Source organism: Ovis canadensis, chromosome 2, assembly GCF_042477335.2.
Source record: "Ovis canadensis isolate MfBH-ARS-UI-01 breed Bighorn chromosome 2, ARS-UI_OviCan_v2, whole genome shotgun sequence".
NCBI classification, from domain to species: Eukaryota; Metazoa; Chordata; class Mammalia; order Artiodactyla; family Bovidae; genus Ovis; species Ovis canadensis.
The window spans coordinates 34,885,025-34,903,133 of NC_091246.1; the positions used below are offsets into that span (position 1 = coordinate 34,885,025).

The 18,109-nt window shown below is 40.7% G+C and overlaps 1 protein-coding gene across 5 annotated transcripts in view; it reads right to left on the bottom strand.

Moving 5' to 3' along the window:
* NTRK2 (neurotrophic receptor tyrosine kinase 2) overlaps positions 1-18,109 on the bottom strand; it is a 396,774-nt gene that overhangs the window by 162,881 nt on the left and 215,784 nt on the right. For 3 of the 5 annotated variants that reach the window (XM_069575815.1, XM_069575813.1, XM_069575816.1), the window contains 2 exons: positions 5,382-5,570; positions 1,093-1,622 (listed from right to left, as the gene is read on the bottom strand). In XM_069575815.1, coding sequence (XP_069431916.1) covers positions 1,594-1,622; positions 5,382-5,570 — 218 coding nt within the window. In that variant the 3' untranslated portion in view covers positions 1,093-1,593. Of the gene's footprint in view, positions 1-1,092; positions 1,623-5,381; positions 5,571-18,109 lie in introns of those variants that run through there. The other 2 variants (XM_069575812.1, XM_069575811.1) reach the window with 1 other exon arrangement.

Sequence of the window (18,109 nt, forward strand, 5' to 3'; positions counted from 1 at the left end):
CCCCCATGAGATGGGTTGTCAGCCCACTGTGCCATAAATGAAGCAATTTCTAAGGATCCTAAAATAACTGCATTCTCTCGTCCCAAACACTCACGCTGGGCAAAATAGACCTAGGTTATTTTTAAAGTGCAGGCCATAGCCTTCAGAGGGATATAAACAGTTCCCAAAGCAGCTATCTTTTGGCCAATTCAATACTTAGAAGCAAACGTACTTAGAAGCAAAATTAGCAGGCAAAGGACATAAGAAAGTGCTAAAGCAATTGTTTCTGCCTGTTTTTAAACCCTATCAAATGGACCATCAAATTGGACCATGGGCACAGATTGCACTGAAGTTTGAAGATAACCTCCAATAACTCTCAACCCTTGATCTGATGAGCTCCTGGGGTCTTGGATATACTTCAGAACTTTTGCTCAGGTGTACTCAAAGTAATGTTACAAATATGTTCAAAACCTCTGCAGTTCTGTGAAAAATACCACTTCTATTACCTCCCCTGGCTGGTAACACAATGACAGTGTAGGTATGGCAGCTAAGAGGATCAAAAGGGGTGCCCTGCATGATCTTTTCAACTACTGTGAAAACATTCCGTTCCTTTATTATGTTTTATTTCCTTCATCTTTGCTGGTCTATGAATCTGTGCTTATCTACATAGTTACCTAATAAGCATGTAACCAATGGGAACACACACACACAAACGTATACACACACACAGACTATAATAGTTAGAGGAGCATGGTGTACTCTGCAGGAAATCAATCAATGTCCATTTCATTGGAAATGAAATCAAAATGGGGAAAAGTCAGAATTCCTTATCTGCATCTTCCATAGAGAGTTAGTTACTAGCCCTAGATACACAGAGAGGGCATGCGCTGTAAGAACAAACACATACAGTACATATTTAGAGACAATTCTCATTTAATGTAGACCCTCCACCTATGATTCTAGCTAATTTATAAGGCTGCTCTAGGAAAGACACAATTCTAGAGATGACAAGTCTATGCCATTTGCCTTTCCTGAAGGGGAAGCTATAACGCATTCCCACCCTTCAAAAGAACCCAAGACTGATGATTCAGGGGTATTGTTGGTTAGGGTGGGTTTTCTTTCTTTCTTTTTTTTCCAGTTCAGAAGTTGTGTTTCCATTGTACCCTGTCAAAAATGTTCTTAGAAGACAAGGAGAGAGGACAGTAGCAGAGCTGCCCTTGAGCCAAGTTGGTCAGTCCTACTAGGAAACAACCCCGTGTGGTCAGATGACATGGTTTTCAGACACGTCTACACAGACTAGTTGAATTAAAGACCAACTGCAGCCTTGATGTCGCTGAGCTCCTCAGCTCCATCTTGCCATCCTGATTGATCGAGGAGATGGGTCTATAGTTAAAGTGGCATAGCACTCTGAGGGCTTAGTCATTAGAGCACACTGCTTTCTCTTGGGAAGGCAACTTCTTGCTTGGCTAGGTTTTGGAAGCTAAGGAGTGACGTCAAGATGTTGTCTGGCCAGAATTTGCAGATAACCATAGAACTCTTCTCCTCCATCAGGCATGGATTTAGCCTCCTTTAGTTCCTGCAGTGACACAGGAGCCTCCAAATACCAAATTATTATCAGGCGGTCTTGGGGGAACCTCTGGGCCCTGCAATAAAGTAGACAGACTTGCTATTGGAAAGTGCTCGGGAGCAATTCAGCCTTGTTCAGATTGTTCTAAAATCCTGCAAACCACCTCTAGACTTTGAAAACCTCTCATAGCTCCTGAAAGTGAAAAAGTACTTTGGGGGATATAAATTAGCATCAGCCTTCACTCAAATAATCTTACACAACATTTAAAGAAATATGGCTTAATCATGATTTTTGGTTCACTTGTTGTTTTGTTTTTAGAACAAAGTTACACAAGCAGGGAGCCTGTGTCACTTTGGACAAGCTATTTCTGAGCACTGTCTGTAAAATCAACTGTTTGTATTCATTGATATTTAAAGTCATAAACAGTTGGTGTATTGTGGACCAAATATGATTTGTGCTGATGTATTTTGTTGGTTCCACTCATTGTTTTAAATCTTGGAGAACTCACATTACAAAAAAAAAAAAAGCCTGCTCTCTCTGGAACATTTGGAATATCTGGTAATACCATGATCTTCACCACACCATGTCATCTTTCTGATCCAGCCTGTTTCTCATACTGACCCTACAAGTCACTGGGGTTTAGGATGCTTGCCCTAAGCTATCCTAACCTTGTGCCTTGTAATTACACAATGTCTTTCAACACTGGCCTCCCCAAGGAGACTCCCTGTGGGCAAGGAACAAGCCATCATTATCACCCAATTTCCAATTCTTAATATTGTAGGAGTATTGTGGGTAGTCAAAAAATATGTGATGAATTGAACTTCACTTTCCACATTAGATTCTTATAATTCAGTGAAGTATGATGGGATCTCTGTTTGTAAGATCATGCATGTATTCTAAAGCCAACATCTTTGAATAGCAGGAAGCTTTAAGAAAGAGAAGTAAATGTGCTGGTTTGTGACCCAAGCCTCTGATGGGTCCATCAGAGACTGTATGTTTCATGTGATATTTTGCTTTAAGCACATGAAGAAAGTTCCACACTTTTTCTGAGAGCTTCTTAAATTTGTTTTTCATATGTAACCTATCCAATTTCTTGGAAGAGCCCTTCTTTAAAAGTTAGCTGAGAAAACATTTGAAGGGAATAAGTTAACTGAAAGCCAAGCTACCAAAATTTCATGGGCCTATAGTAACAAATCCCTCTCTTTCTGTATGTCAGATCTATGCATTTTGAATATTTTAATTTCTGAATAACTACAGTTAGGATCCTCAAAGAAAAGATTCTTTGTTACAGGCTTATTTCTGCTAAAATTTTATCTAAATCTACTTAAACTGGTTAATATGTAAAAAATTCATCCAACATTTAAAAATCTATGTCGGTAAGTTTAGTAAGAATAGACCCAGTGAAAAACGGTCAATGTGAAGGTCATTACACTTGTTACAAGTCTGTTAGTAATTGATATTTCAGTAATATATAGCCATATCTGGTCAACATCTAGCCCACATCAGAGACAAATAGTGTCCCATGCTATCATGAAGTAGTTCAATGGGTATAATTTCTGCTCTCTAGGAGCTTACAATCTAACCTGGTTTTAATCAAGACTACAGAAACATATACCAGAGTGGTAACACCTAGGGCTTCACAAAAGGCATCAGACACACTGAAGATAAAGGAAAAAAAATATAGGGTAAAGAATGACATTTAAGAAAAGGTAAAGAGAGAAGAGAAGTAAATTGCTTCTTCATTCCCATTTCTTTGAAAAAGAATTTATGGAAGATGTGTTATTTTAAGTGTTCTTAAAATCATGAAAGAGCATATGGCTTGATGCTTGAAAGAAAGAAAATTTCTGCTAGTATAAGATGCTAAGTGATTGAGAACACTGAACCAGTCAGGATGGTTGAGTGAAGGACCAGAGTTTATAATGAAAAACCAATGGTCTGGAGCCCTCTGGTAGAGGACAGAAGCTGAAGGGAAGCTGCCAGTCTCCTCAACTCTCTTCTAATTCCTTCCAAATGGGAGTGGCATAGAGTGGTTGAGCCATAAAACCAAAACTCCTTTAAAATTACCAAAATGTCTAATCAAAAACCCTTATACAAACCTTCATGGATGCTAGACTAAGGAAATAACCTTTAGAAATTTTCCTGTGGGATTTTGAAGGAAAGAAAGCACATTTAGAAAGAACCACAGACTCAGAAGCCATCTAGCCTATTTGATTCTATAGCATATGTTTGTTTGTTTCCTTGATCACTGGTTCATTTTCTCTTATTGTACTTGTTGGACTAATGATGCCCACTTGATTATTCAGCTTTAACTTTTCTCCATTGACAAAAGCAAATTTTTGAGTATAGTTTAATTTTAGTCAACCTCAATTATAATGTAGCCTCTGGTTAACTGAAGTATATCATACAGCCTGGTACTGGTAGTGGTGACAGGGGGGGTCAAAATGCCCTGTTCTTAGTGATGACAATCAAAATGATGACAGATTCTCTCATTACAGTGTCTTGTATCACTTTATTATTTCACTGTTATGCATGCAGGGCATTTCAAGAACTGTTGGGGGATGCTTATCTCAATAAAGAATGCACATTGTAAGCAAGGCCTCCACACATCTTGTTTACACCATAATTATAATATTAGAATTAATAATATCATGATTTCAAATAATACCTTTTATTCCAAGGAGCTCAGTATTCTTCAGATATGCTATTCTATTTATCTTGTCATATTACAAATTCAACTGAAATCTGCGGTGGGGTCTCACATATTACAAGATTGTAATACTGTTCTTCTTAGTGATTAAATTCAAATTCAAATCCATTATTAAACATACCTCAGGATAAATTTGAATGAATAGAAGGAAATTACAGATATTTGTTGATATTTTTAAAATACTCACTGCTAAATCCCCTTATCCATGAGAGTTCTCGGTGGAAAGTCAGTCCCCAAAATCTAACCTTGAAATAGTCCTACCTTACCTGAGACAGGTAGGAGCAGGAGAAGAGTAAGATGGAGTAAGAACATGCAAACAGAAAAAAAGATGCCTACTTGTCAGTGCCAGGAACCCAGGGGACCTTAGCCACCTGACAGTCTGACCCTCAGAGTCCCTTATTCATGTTTAAGGGAAGGCCTATAGTTCCAATGACATAAGCCTGTTTGTTCACTGTGGTTTTATTTCTTGTTGTCCTTCAGGCTTTGCCCTTGCATTCTTTATATTTGAGCAGTGGCTCAGAAAACAGGATAGAGTCTCCAAGAAAGATTTAAGTTCCCCAGTAGAGGCTAATGGGTTCATCTGGCTCTGAGAAACATAATTCAGTGTAGGCACACCTGTTGTGAAGTCCCTTTGTTATTGTGATATCACAGTAAGTCTCATGATAAGAACTAAGACTGAACAAAAAAAAACAGAACTACTTAAATTGATACCACCTGTGTGCAACACAGAACATTCCTGACAACCATTGGTGTGTTATTTTAAAGACTTTCAATAAACCAAATTTGAATCCCACCAATTGCTTATCTTACGACACTTCTGGTTTCTGTCTCTATCTTTTTCAAGATAAGCATGCCTGATTCCAAGTTCATGTTGACAAATGGTTTTGGAAAATGGATCCCAAGAGAAGTCAGTTCTGCCCACAGTTCCCATCCCAGCAGGAGACACACCCTAAGAATGTCATAATCAACAAACTAAATGATCTATTCCATGGGCTCAAAGCCTCAAGAATCCTTAAGACATTTCACTTCACCCTCCCCTCAATCATCCTCGTCAGGGACTCTGATAAACATGCTGCTAGATACAGCTATGAAGCAAATGGGCCAGTAAGTATAAACAGCTGTACTTACATGTGTCTGGCTTGAGCTGACTGTTGGTAATGCCAAAGTACTGGGGATTTTCAATGACAGGAATCTTGGTCATTCCAATAATGACAGCATCAGGGCCACCCTCTGAAGACGACGGGGTGTTACTCCCATTAGAGATGTGATGCAGTGGGCTGGCAGAGTCATCATCATTACTGATAACCGAGGCTGGGCCTGAAGTTGGAAAAACATACATTCTCCTATAATTCTTCATGGGTTTGTTGAGCTATAATTTATATATATATATATATTATATATATATATATATATAATTCACGCATTTAAAGTATACAATACAATAGGCTTTAACATATTCAAAGAGTTGTAAAACCATCAGTACAATTATCATTTCAGTTAGCAGTCACTCCCCATTCTCCCCACTTCCAGTCCTAGGCAATAATGAATTTACTTTGTATCTATATAGATTTACCTATTGTGGATACTTCATATAAATGAGATCATATAAGATGTGATGTTTGCGGACCAGCTTCTTTCATTTAGCGTAACATTTTAAAAGTTGATTCACATTATAATATGCATCATTACTTTATTCCTTTTTATAGACAAAATTCTATTGTATGGATATGTCCCATTTTTGTTGATCAATTCAATTGCTTGATATTTGGGTTATTTAAAATTTTGGCTATTATGAATAATGTGGCTATGAGCATTCATGTGCAAGTTTTTGTGTGGACATATTTTTCATTTCTCTTGGGTGGAATTGCTGGGTCATGGCAACCCACTTCAGTATTCTTGCCTAGAGAATCCCCATGGACAGAGGAGCCTGGCAGGCTGCAGTTCATGGGGTTGCAAAGCATTGGACATTACTGAGAGACTAAGCATGTATGCACAGTAGCTTTATGGTTAACCTTTTGAGGAACTGCCAAACTGTTTTCCATATTTTATATCCTCACCAGCAATGTATCAGGGTTTTAATTTCTTTACTTCCTTCTCCTGTAATTTGATATGCAGCTTTCCTCTCTGTTCTCTGAAAATCTTTAGAACACTCATTGAAATTCCCGGCATGAATCTAGGATTCCTGTTGTACAGTGTACTGAAAGATGACCTATGAGTTCAAAGATTGGATCCTTTCTCCACTCTTTGGACAAATCACTTACCTTTTTGTACCTCTACATCCACTTACATGTGTAAAATGTGCAAAATGATATCTTTTTGTTACTTTATTAGGCTTTGAATGAAACTTCTGATGAAAATTTGCTTCATATGTATGAATTACTAAAAAAACTTACAACTGGTCAACAAAAATTGCATTGGACTGTCCTGTTACTATGTTCACTTTCGCAGAGACTACACCATTTTTGCCTACAAGATACTTTCATAGCAATAATGAATCAATCCAATAACAATGTTCCGTGCTTTGCCTTTAGCTATAATATTATTTGTAAAGCAATTACATGGATATCTTTATATTAAAATAATAAGCATAACATTTTTGCATGCCAGATTTGAACTTTACAGTCCAAAATCTCAGAATGTATATGCCTATAAATACAGTCTACTGTGTCTTATGTAAACAATTCATCCATTGACCACTAAACCCATAATGTTTGCAACCAAAACACATTTCCAAAGATAAAGGTCTACATTCCTTAAAAACTTCATAACAATTAAGATCTCAGGAGCTCTTGATAGACACACCCTACAAGAAAAGTAGACAAAGTCCCCTAGACATATAGTACATGTGTTTCTGTAGTATGTTGAATAGGTTCAAGGTCCCAAAGAAGGCTCCCAGTGGCCAGGGCTACTATAATAAGCTAAGAGAAATATAGGAAGAAAAGGATATGGAGGAAAGACAAAGAGAAGACAAAATTCAATATGCAGCTAAGACAAACGTGTGGCAGGGAAATGAAAGCCTGAATGTCTATTTCCTGAGCAAGGCCATGTGCATCCATACAACCACCAGGATGTCTCAGCACCTCTATCCAATCTCTACCTCCTTCACATTTAACTTTTTATGTAAGAAGCACAGCAATTCTAGAAACAAAAGCTGTTATATCATACATTTTTGAATACCCTCTGAAATATCACAGTAATCCATCCCCAACCCCCCAAATCCATTTTCTCTCTTATATGGGGATTATCACTGTTTGGAGGGATAACAACTGGACATTCCCCAGCTAGCTGTCTTAAACTATGTAGAAGGCAGCCAACTGCTATTATAGGTAATTTTAAAAAAGCATTCTCTCAAGGGGATGTGTATTTAAGTTGCCTTTAATGATACACTCTGGCTTACTTCTGCAAGCAAGTTCTCACACAGCCAATTTAGAAGCCACCAAACACTCAAAGCCAAGGGAAGCTCACTGGTTGTGCTCATTTTGAGCCTAGCTCACTGGTGTTTGTAAACAGTGGAAATTCTGCCAAGAATAGCTATACAGACAAGTTCTTGCTAATATTCTTAACCATTCCTGTTTCATGATTTGCCTTCTGACAGGCCCCTATCACCTAGAGCTTAAACCCAGAGGTGGAAAATGGAAATGTGCTATGCTAAGGTTTCTGCATCTTGTTGATAAGACCTTCCCCTCCATGGGCTTCTTCGCTCCAGTCCTGGCTCAGCTGTCCACTCCTTCGAGGTTAGCAAAGCATGCTATTACCCGAGCCCGAGAAGAGTGCAGTGAAGGCATTTCTCAGCAGATTCCAGGCTGCACATTTACCCCCAGAAATGCAAGAGTTGTCATGTTCAGACAGTCCACATGCTGTCAGAAGGCCAGTAATATTTGCTTCTGAATTCCCTGCAACAATTAGAAACGCACTGATCCCAGTTGCTTTGTCTCTGATTCTCTTTTGGCCCAGGGCAGGCAATCCACATTCCCATAGCATTCAATCATTTTGGAGGAGGTTGATACTTAGAAGACAATGTTGAAATTCCTCCAGGAATTCAGGCTCTGAAGCATCTGCCATGTACACAGCAGAGCCTTACTTAAAGAGTTCAACCAAGGGACTTGCTCTCTGCTTCTCGCCCATCACGGAAGAACACCCTTCCCCCGCCTTGCTAAGTAAAATCCCCAACTCCGAGGTAACAGATCCTAAGGGAACAGGCTCTCTGTTTGGAGGGAAATTTTTTGAGCACAGAAACGGTATAAAGCACTAGAGGTAATTTTTCAAAAGCCTTTTCACTTTGCCAGAAGGTCACTGTTGACAAATTTGAGCAACATATAAACCTCAACAATTTATCAAGTGGCATGTTAATTCAAGCGCTGTTTGTTTCATTATTGATGTTCCAAATCCTGGAAGATTGATACAGCTAGCAAGGTTGCAGAGTTTCAGCCATTTTTCTGTGAACATTTTGATCTAATGGAGCACAGCAAAGTCGGGAAGGGGAAAGCTCTCGGGGGAGACGATGAATGTCTATATAATTTGACAGCAGCCTGTCTGTGCATATCATGGATGTCTCGTTGTGTGTCTGTGCACGTGGAAGAAACACTGAGAAAAGACAGACAGAAGAAGAATTGGGGGCATATCACAGCATGTGAGAAATTCACAGGAGGACTTGAAAAGATGTCTTATAATATTAATAAGAAGTTTTAAATTGCTGGGTATGTGCAGCTTGCTGAGTTTGGGGTAGATAATTCTAATTACTGAGCTGACAAATAGGAGCTATGCCTGGAAACATTTTTAGCCCATTTTGATTTTACTGTGTCTCACATACCAGCAGGCATTTTTCTTTTACCAGAGCTGCTCAGTAATGTATCTGGCATTTATGACTTTACAGACATTTTTAAGCCTGGATGAGACCTTTTTGCCCTGGTAAGAATCGATGTAGGTCATCTGGAGAAGGGGTTTCCTTTTCTCAAGGCCAACATGCTTTCGAGGAGAGAGACAGATTATTGTTAATCAGATAGCCATATCAAACATGACTTTTGTTTTCTGTATTCTGCTGCTTCAACATCTAGGGTCTTGGTGACAGAGGAGGGACGGCCAGTTCCTAGAGATAATAAAGTGCTTGCCTACAAAAGTATGTTTCAGATATAAGCTGACCTATCCACAGTCTATGCCCCCAAACCACATTCCTTATCAGGCTATCACACTCCAGGCCACTATCCACCTGCCCCATCACCCCAGAGCCACATGATCGGACAACTAGGGATGGTCCCTATATCCCACAGCCCATTGCTCTTATTCAACCCAGCCACTTCCAACCTGTTTACCCTGCCTCGCCCATTCCTTTCTGCAGAAACCACAGTAGAGGCTCTTGTCTATGTTTCACGCCCACTCCCTCTGCCTCCTGATGGACCCTGTGCCCTCTTCAGCATCATGGTCCCCACCATGGCATGATCTGCCCTCTTCTCTTGGGATCTGTGAGTAACAAACTACATTTTCAGTGGCAGTCATCTCCTGACTGGCCTCAACACACCTGAATAATAATAAAACCTACAAAGCAGCAGCACCTCTGATGAATTGTAGTTGAAAGAACAAGAATTCTGAAGAATTCCCTCAGCTGTAGCCTGAAAGGATGAAGCCCAGTTTTTCAAGCTTACAGGGAATAAGCGCCTCTCTACAAAGCAAACTGGCCTGGAAAACATTCACATGGTTGCAGTGATTTGCTGTTTAGTGGAGGAAAGACCTCATCTCACAGCACTGTTGTGGGAGAGTTTATCACTCAATTCCCCTCTTCACCACAACCACACACAGAGTGAGCACAAAGCCCTGGAAAGGCCTTCAAGATTGCACAGGCAGGCAATCTTCTCTCTGCTATCTTAGCAATATCTTGGCAAATCGCCTATGATGAGCAGGATCTGAAATTTGCCCCAGGTCATTGCAGACAAGTCCTGAGCTGGTTGCACTTAATGTTCCAACTTTGACACATCCCACCTTCTCTTTGCTGGTTAAGAGCTTTAGTCTTGGAATTCCTGGGGCAAGTTAAGGGTCAGGATGACTTCCCCCATCAGGCCCCCTCTGGCTCAGTGTCTGCCACCTCTGGGCCCAGCCAGTGCAATATTTTGGATCACTGGACAGACACTGAGAAAGACTATCCTTTAGGAAAGATCTGCTATCAGGCTCGACAAGGGAAAGGAAACAGGCTTCTTTGTATGGATGGGATGAACACGCAATAGGTGGATGGTTTAGAACTAGAAGACTGACCCTGGTATGCTTTCCCTATTGTACAATTTTCCCTATAACCAACTTTGCTAAAATGCTAACCAACAGATAGTCAAGATGGGGCCAGATCTTGGAAATGCACAGGCAAGATGTAAAGACAGTGTTTTTTCATGCCTTCTAAGCAATTCCTGTTCATTGTCTCTAGCCATAGAAAATACTGAACAAATTAGAGGCCCTAGGAGATCACACCTGATTCCAATCCTAGTGATGAGCTACATTATCTGCACTCATTTGGTAGCTACAAACTCTGCTTTTCAATTGCCGGCACATAGTCTGAATGTAAGGAGCAGAATGCAATCAAGCACAAATCATAGTGTCTGGACTTTAGAGTCTTGCTTTGAAAGAGAAGTGGTCATAAATGAAGAGCTGATTTCCCAATTCAGAAATTTATTACATGTTGGCCAATGGAAGAAAGTTAAGATCCAAGCTTGCCCAGACTTGAATATTCAGCCAACTGTTTGCTATACGTGGAGTTGGAGTACAGTCACGTTTTATTCCCTTAACCTTTAAAATGCAGCCACAAGCTAGATCTGGACCACAGTTCACACTTCCTCATAGGACAAAACAAGTTGATGTCAAAAATGCAAAACGATCTACTGAAGTCAATTTTCCTTTTTTGGAAAATTCTAGACCTCTTGATTCGGCAAAACAAAAATTGGGATCACAGAAAAAGAATCAAGGGCCAACAAGTATTAATAAAGAAGGTCAAAGCAGTTTCATCCTAATTAAACAACACAAACTCATTACTTATCCAGAGAAGTGGGAACTACTTACCGACACCTTGTCTTGATTTTACTTTCCCAAATCCAAACCATGAGAAATCTGAAAACCACAACAAAACATAAAATAAACTTCGAAAGAGAAGCGTAAACCAGAGGCATTCAGCCCTATCCCTAGTGAAATAACAAACTCCCCCAAAAAGCTCCACTGGGGACTAAAGCTTCCCCTCAAACACCTGGCAACAAACCCTTGGGTTTTTGAGTAAAGATTTATTTCTCGTCCTGAGAACAGGGAGGTTGGGATCAGAAAAGAGGCGGCAAGAGGCTGTCTTCACGAAAAATGGCCAAAACCCAGGGTTCAAGGCACTGAGCAGATTTTCCTCCTCACTATCTCTCTTTCCTCTAAGTATCAAATCATCAAACAGGGAACTGCCGGGGTGAAAGCAACACAGTGCATTTGGCAAACACATCCTGGTTCTCAACCACGGACATGTAGGGAAATAATCAAAGAAAACAGATCTTTTCTGGAGCAAAGACAAGCAGTACAAAAAAGAACATGAAAATGCATGGGAGAACTGACACTCAGGCTGGATGGGGATTCAAGAGAAAGAAAGAGGATCATGATTGTACATAGATTCCACAACCGACTTGCTGTGTGATGGTGGGCAGCTCCCAGCAGCTTCATGCCTCTTTGTAGCACAAGGCTCCAGAGGCATGTGAGGGAAAAGGTCTACCAAATGTTTGGAGGTCCTCAGTGAAGAAAGCCACAGTGAAATGCCTGTTTGCTTCCTGGGCCCCACTGTTCCCTTCTAGGTAATTTCCCCTGGGTTCAAAGTAAATTCAGCACAGCAGGGAAATCTCTGGATAAGAGGCCAATAAAGGGTTTGTTGTTCAGTCACTAAGTTGTGTCTGACTCTGAGATCCCATGGACTATAGCATGTCAGGCCTCCCTGTTCCAAATTTTCCCAAGGTAATGGAGCCCCAAGTATGTCTGATAAAGAGAATGGAGCCCAAATAAGTAGTAACTGTGTTTCTCAGCTCCTTAGATCTGCAGTGATTTTTACAGGCAGCTAGGATAAAAGACTACATAAGAAAAGAGCCCATGGAAATGAAAAATGTATATAAAAACTCTTTGCACACTCAAAAATGCTTTACAAAGTTGTCACGATTGCTATCTGTTTAAAGTGCATTTAAGCCTTTCCTTTATTGGTATTCTACAATTTCAGCTGTAAACCAGTTTTTACTTCTGATTGGTATTTCTCTGAATGCTTTTTTCCAGGTTTTAAAAGGCAGAGAGAAGGCCTGGCCTCTACCCAATGCTAAAGAAAGATTCGTTTGCATGAAAACAGTGACCTCATTTACTGGGTCCTCAGTGTAGCAAGGCCTATGGATTTCATAGCTACAACTAATCTCTTTCAAAACAGAGTGAATTTTCCTAATGTTCACTTTTGTTTTTCTATATTCTTTTGATTTACTTAGTTTTAATTATCATCATGGATTAAATATTTGGACTCTTTTTTCACTTGAGTGTTTTCTCAAAATCATCTTTCTATCTTACTGAGCACCCACTGAAGAGCAAGGCCATAGTGCCCCTCACAGATTACCCATTTCAGATTATTGTCCATTATCCAGTGTCATAACCACAACTTCTAGGAATATCCCTGTATGTCTTAGGTGCTCCCATCTCCATTTTTAGAGATCATTCCCTCAAGATAAATTCCAGAAATAGAATTACTGGGTCAAAATGGGGAAATACTGTTAAGGTTCTCAATGCACATTATCTAATTGTTGTCTCACTACATGTGGTCTTACTTTCACCAACAGTGTATAAGAAGGTGGACTGTGTATTTCCAAAAGGAAAGTTAAGGGTGAACCATTTCTGATATCCATCCTGCCTTTGGTAGGTCTTCAACTAATTGAATAAACACTGCCTCCCATCTTTGCCACATGAAACCACTCACCACCCCCACGCCCCGCCTGCCCTAGGCTGGGGTTTGGCATAGGTGCAGTAGGGAGAACTACAGGTATAAAAAGAATGAGAGTAAGGCAGATACCACTTGTGTAGTCATTATAATTCACCAGGTTCCTCTCCCACTGCAGACTCTTCTCCCCTGGTTCTCAGCCAGATCTTATAATAAACCCCTGCTCCTTGACAAGAGACTGACTCAGAACAACTGGCTGATAGGCTTAGCAAAAGCCACAGTTAGTGACTGAGCGGGGACCTAGCTTTCTGATGCCAAATCCAGAACTTTTTCTTTCATAATTGCTTTTCCAATCCTCCAAATAACCAAAATTAGCCAAAGTGAAGAGAATGGCAACTAACTCACTCCACTATTCTTGCCTGGAGAATCCCATGGACAGAGGAGCCTGGTGATTTTACAGTCCATGGGCTCTCAAAGAGTTGGATATGACTAAGTGACTAACGCTGCTACTACTATAATGTCATAATTAGGGTCCAATTTTACACGTAGAAAAACACTTGAATTAGTCATTCATTCCTCATTTTTTTCTTCAGCAGGCATATTTGAAGAGTCAAGAATAAAGAACTGCATGGTCTTCCCTCAAGGAGATTAAGATCAAGAATCAGCTCTCCTAGAAGAACATCAGGGGTATTTGGGAACTCAAAGGAGGGATATCTAGCTGAATCTGGGAGGCAGGGTGGGGAGGCAGTTATGGGGGAAGAGTTCTCTGGCTTCTTGACAACAGACTAAAATTCACCAAGAATGGGAAAAAGCAGAGGGGTATATTTTCACTGTGAATTGTTCAGTTATGACCAGAGTGGGAAGCATCATATTTGTCAAGGGGCTGATGCAGCTGGAAAGAGGGGAAAAAAAAAAAAAAATGCTGAGACACATAAATAAGGGCCAAGCCAAGAGTTTGGAATCTATGGTGAAATTGCAGGTAGACCCTAGAAACCAATCAACCAACCTTAGGCCAGAAAGAAGCAAGATCAAAATTAGTTTTAGAAAGGGGTTGCAGGATAGAAACAAGATGATACTAGAGAAAGACTGAGGGCAAGAGACTGGTTGAGGAGGCTTTTACAGAAATCAGGGCCTGAAAAAGTCATGACCTGAGCCTGGTAGTAGGGAAATGAGACAGGGACAAGATGGGGACTGCTGTCTGGTCTATTTAAGGGAATCAAGAGGACTTGGACATTGTAAGTAGAGGAGGAGAGTATCAGAAATGGACAAAGATATTCTTGAGTTTAGACAACAATACACATGGTGATGCTGCCCAATGTCTCCAAGGAAATTGACAGAGAAATAGGCTTAGGGGTTCAACTCACAGTGTGGGTATGGGGCACAAATCCCAAATAAGGTAACTTTTGGAAGACTCCCCTGAAGTAGGAAATATTTTTGCCTGGAAAATTCCATGGACAGAGGAGCCTTGTGGGTTACATTCCAGAGTCATAATGTGATATGACTGAGCACCTAGGCACCAGCAGCATGTGGAGAAAACCTAAGAGAGAGACTTCTAGGGTTTGAATCTCAGGTCTAGAGCTCAAAGTTGTTGTTGCTGAGTCGCTAAGTCATGTCTGACTTTTCGCAGCCCCATGAACTGCAGCACGCCAGGCTTCCCTGTCCTTGACTATCTCTTGGAGTTTGCCCAAACCCACGTCCATTGAGCCAGTGATGCCATCCAACCGTCTCATCCTCTGTCGTCCCCTTCTCCTCCTGCCTTAATCTCTCCCAGCATCAGGCTCTTTTCAGGTCAGCTCTCTGCATCAGGTGGCCAGTGGATCTGACCAAGTTTAACCAGAACCCAGAGTCCAATGAGAACAGAGGCTAGTGGCTGCAACTGAGACACATTTCTTCTTTGGTCATGCAAAACACTCTTTTTGGCAGGTACAAATTAAAGAGTACAACCGAGGCTAACTTTTAACAAGCTTGTTCCTAAATTGCTAAAATATTTCTAAGTTCTTTTTAACATTAACACAATTATTATGTAAGAGAGAATGTAATATCCTTGACCATATGCCAAAGTTCTTGGAAAATTTAACAGACCAGGCCGAGCACTATCACATTGATACCTCTCTCCCCTCCAAAAGCTGTCCTTTGTTCAACAACTTTTTCTTGATGAATTTAAGCAGTAGTCTTAAAACCGTGATACTAAACGTCAACCGCAAAACTTTCCCATGAGGCCAAAAAGAAACAATTTCTCAATTTCCTGCAATGTTTCACCCATTGGGAGTAGAGTCCTGCCAAACATTCATTTATTTTCTATTTAATAAAGAGACACTTTATTCACTGCAACATAAAGGGCTCCTTCAAAAGCAAATATAGTTGCAGCAAGCTTAAAGGAACTCCTTCTTTTGGAATCTAGACCAACAAAGACTCTATATTATGAAATTAACCAATTAAATCCATCTCTCTTGAAGAAAGTTCTAGAAAGTTTTTCCTCATGCAGAGAAAAGGAAGATAGAAAAGAAAATAGCACATCTCTAAAATGAGACTCAAACTAAATAAAATAAATAGCCATAAAGATTGCTTTTCAAATGTCTCTCAAAGGAAAACTAAAATTTAGGGGTTGAAACGAAATATTTATGATGTAAGGGAGAGAATCAGAGAAAGGAGGGAGAAACAGGCAAAGTGGAAGAAATTTAATCTTCCCTGTGGTGCTGAACGGTACAAACACTAAATGTGATTGTTAGAAGGGTTCTGATCTCAAGAGGATGTCATTTATGGAGTTGTGATTTGTAAGTTTCAGAAAAAAATTGTTTTTATATGTTAGAAGGGAAAGCAACTCTTCCAACTCTGGAGGAATTAAAATTTGCTGTGTTGTCAATTGAAATTTCTTTATAATTTTATTATTGAAATTTCTCTATATTTCAAGGCAAGATTCATCACCCTCCACCCCCAAGAAAAGCATCTCTAATGCTGTGATGATGGAAGCACATGGGAAAATACGATTCACTGACAAAAATGCACTTCACGTCCAACTTCTCGTGGCCACACCCATTCCCTGGAGGACAGGTGAGAGAGGAGCCATGGGCTGCCTGGCCGCAGGGAAAGTGTTCAGCCCAGAGCACACTCCATAGTGCTTGGGTGAGCAGCTGACTGCCCGTCACCTCACACAAAGAAGTAGGATGACTGGTCATTGCACTAGAAAGGAAATGAAAGAAAAGGATCGCTTTGTTGATGATACAATCATCTCTCTTTCCAACTGACACATAATCAGAGTGAGTAATAATTCGCTTCAAATTAATTCCAGTTCCACAGGGCACAGAACAATGTAGTTTGGGGCCAAGTTTCCACTTCGATTTAACTTAATCTTTTACTTAAAGACACAACCTTTATATAAGTCCCATCTCCACAGACCAGCAAGAGGGCTCACTTTAAGTTAAATCACAGTTCCAAAGGGTTCCAGATTCCTCCTGACCAGCCTCCATTGGCTCCATCCTTTCCCTTCCCTCAAATTTCCAGTGTGACTTATGTTCACTGTTATTAAGAAAAGTAACACTGAACACCTCCAATTGACAAATTTGAAGAAAAGTATGTGTATTGTGGGGTTTCCCAGGTGGCTCTACTGGTAAAGAACCCACCTGCCAATGCAGCAGACATAAGAGATGCAGGTTTGATCCCTGGGTCGGGAAGATCCCCTGGACGAGGGCACGGCAATCCATTCCTGTATTATTGCCTGGAGAATCCCATGGACAGAGGAGTCTGGCAGGCTATAGTCCATAGGGTCACAGACAGTCTGACAAAACTGAATCAACTTAGCACAGCACAGCACACATACACAGTTATTAACTGACCCCATGAACTCTAAATTCCAATTCACAAATTCAAAATTACATTTCATGTATATCTGTATTTTTCTGGAGAGAAAATCCACATATTTCCTTGGATTTGAAAAAGGTACTTCACTGCAAAATGCTAAGAACCAATGAAATACATATAAATCGTTTCAGAGACAAAAGTTTAATTGCGTAAGTTCTCCACATCTGGGCTTCCCTGGTGGCTCAGTGATAAAGAATCCGCTTGTTAATGCATAAGACATGGGTTCAGATCCCTGGGTTGAGAAGATCCTCTCGAAATGGAAATAGCAAACCACTCCACTATTCTTGCCTCCCAGGGACAGAGGAGCCAGGTGGGCTACAGTCCATGGGGTTGCAAAGAGTTGGACAAGACTTAGTGACTAAACAACAACTCTGCATTCTCTGAATTCTGTTTAACTATATTCCCTAGCAACTGTTGAATCAGGTGCTCAGAACCATCTGTCATCTCCCACTTAGACTTCTACAGGGACCTTCTCCCCTGTCTCCTGCTCGGTTGTTCTTGCCCCCTCTGAACCTCTTTCCCATAGAGCTACCAGAATAATATTTTCAAGTATTGGTCAGATTATTGCATTCCTCCAATGGACACCCTGTAAAGCTTTCTTGTCACATCTAGTATAAACTTCTGATGATGACTAGAGTCCTGTACCATGTGGGCTCCCCTACCCTCCCATCTCCTAGGAAATGGCCACAATGGTCTCTTTCCCATTTCTGCACACTCTGCACATTTCCCTGCCTCCTCCCCAAATCCTCTGCTCAGGCTTTCCTCACACCTAACCACCTCTCATCCTTCAGTTTTCAGGGCAACTATCACACTTCAGAGGGGCCCTGACCTCAACCTTTTAACCTGAGTCTCTCTCAGCCACTCTCACTCACTGTCATCCCTTCCTTCTCAGTGCATGTGTGCATGTGTTTAGTTGCTCAGTCGTGTCTGACTCTTTGTGACCCCATGGACTGCAGCCCTCCAGGCTCCTCTGTCCATGGGGATTCTCCAAGCAAGAATACTGGAATGGGTTGCCATGCCCTCCTCCAGGGGATCTCCCCAACCCAGGGATCAAACCCAGATCTCCCACATTGCAGGAGGATTCTTTACAGACTGA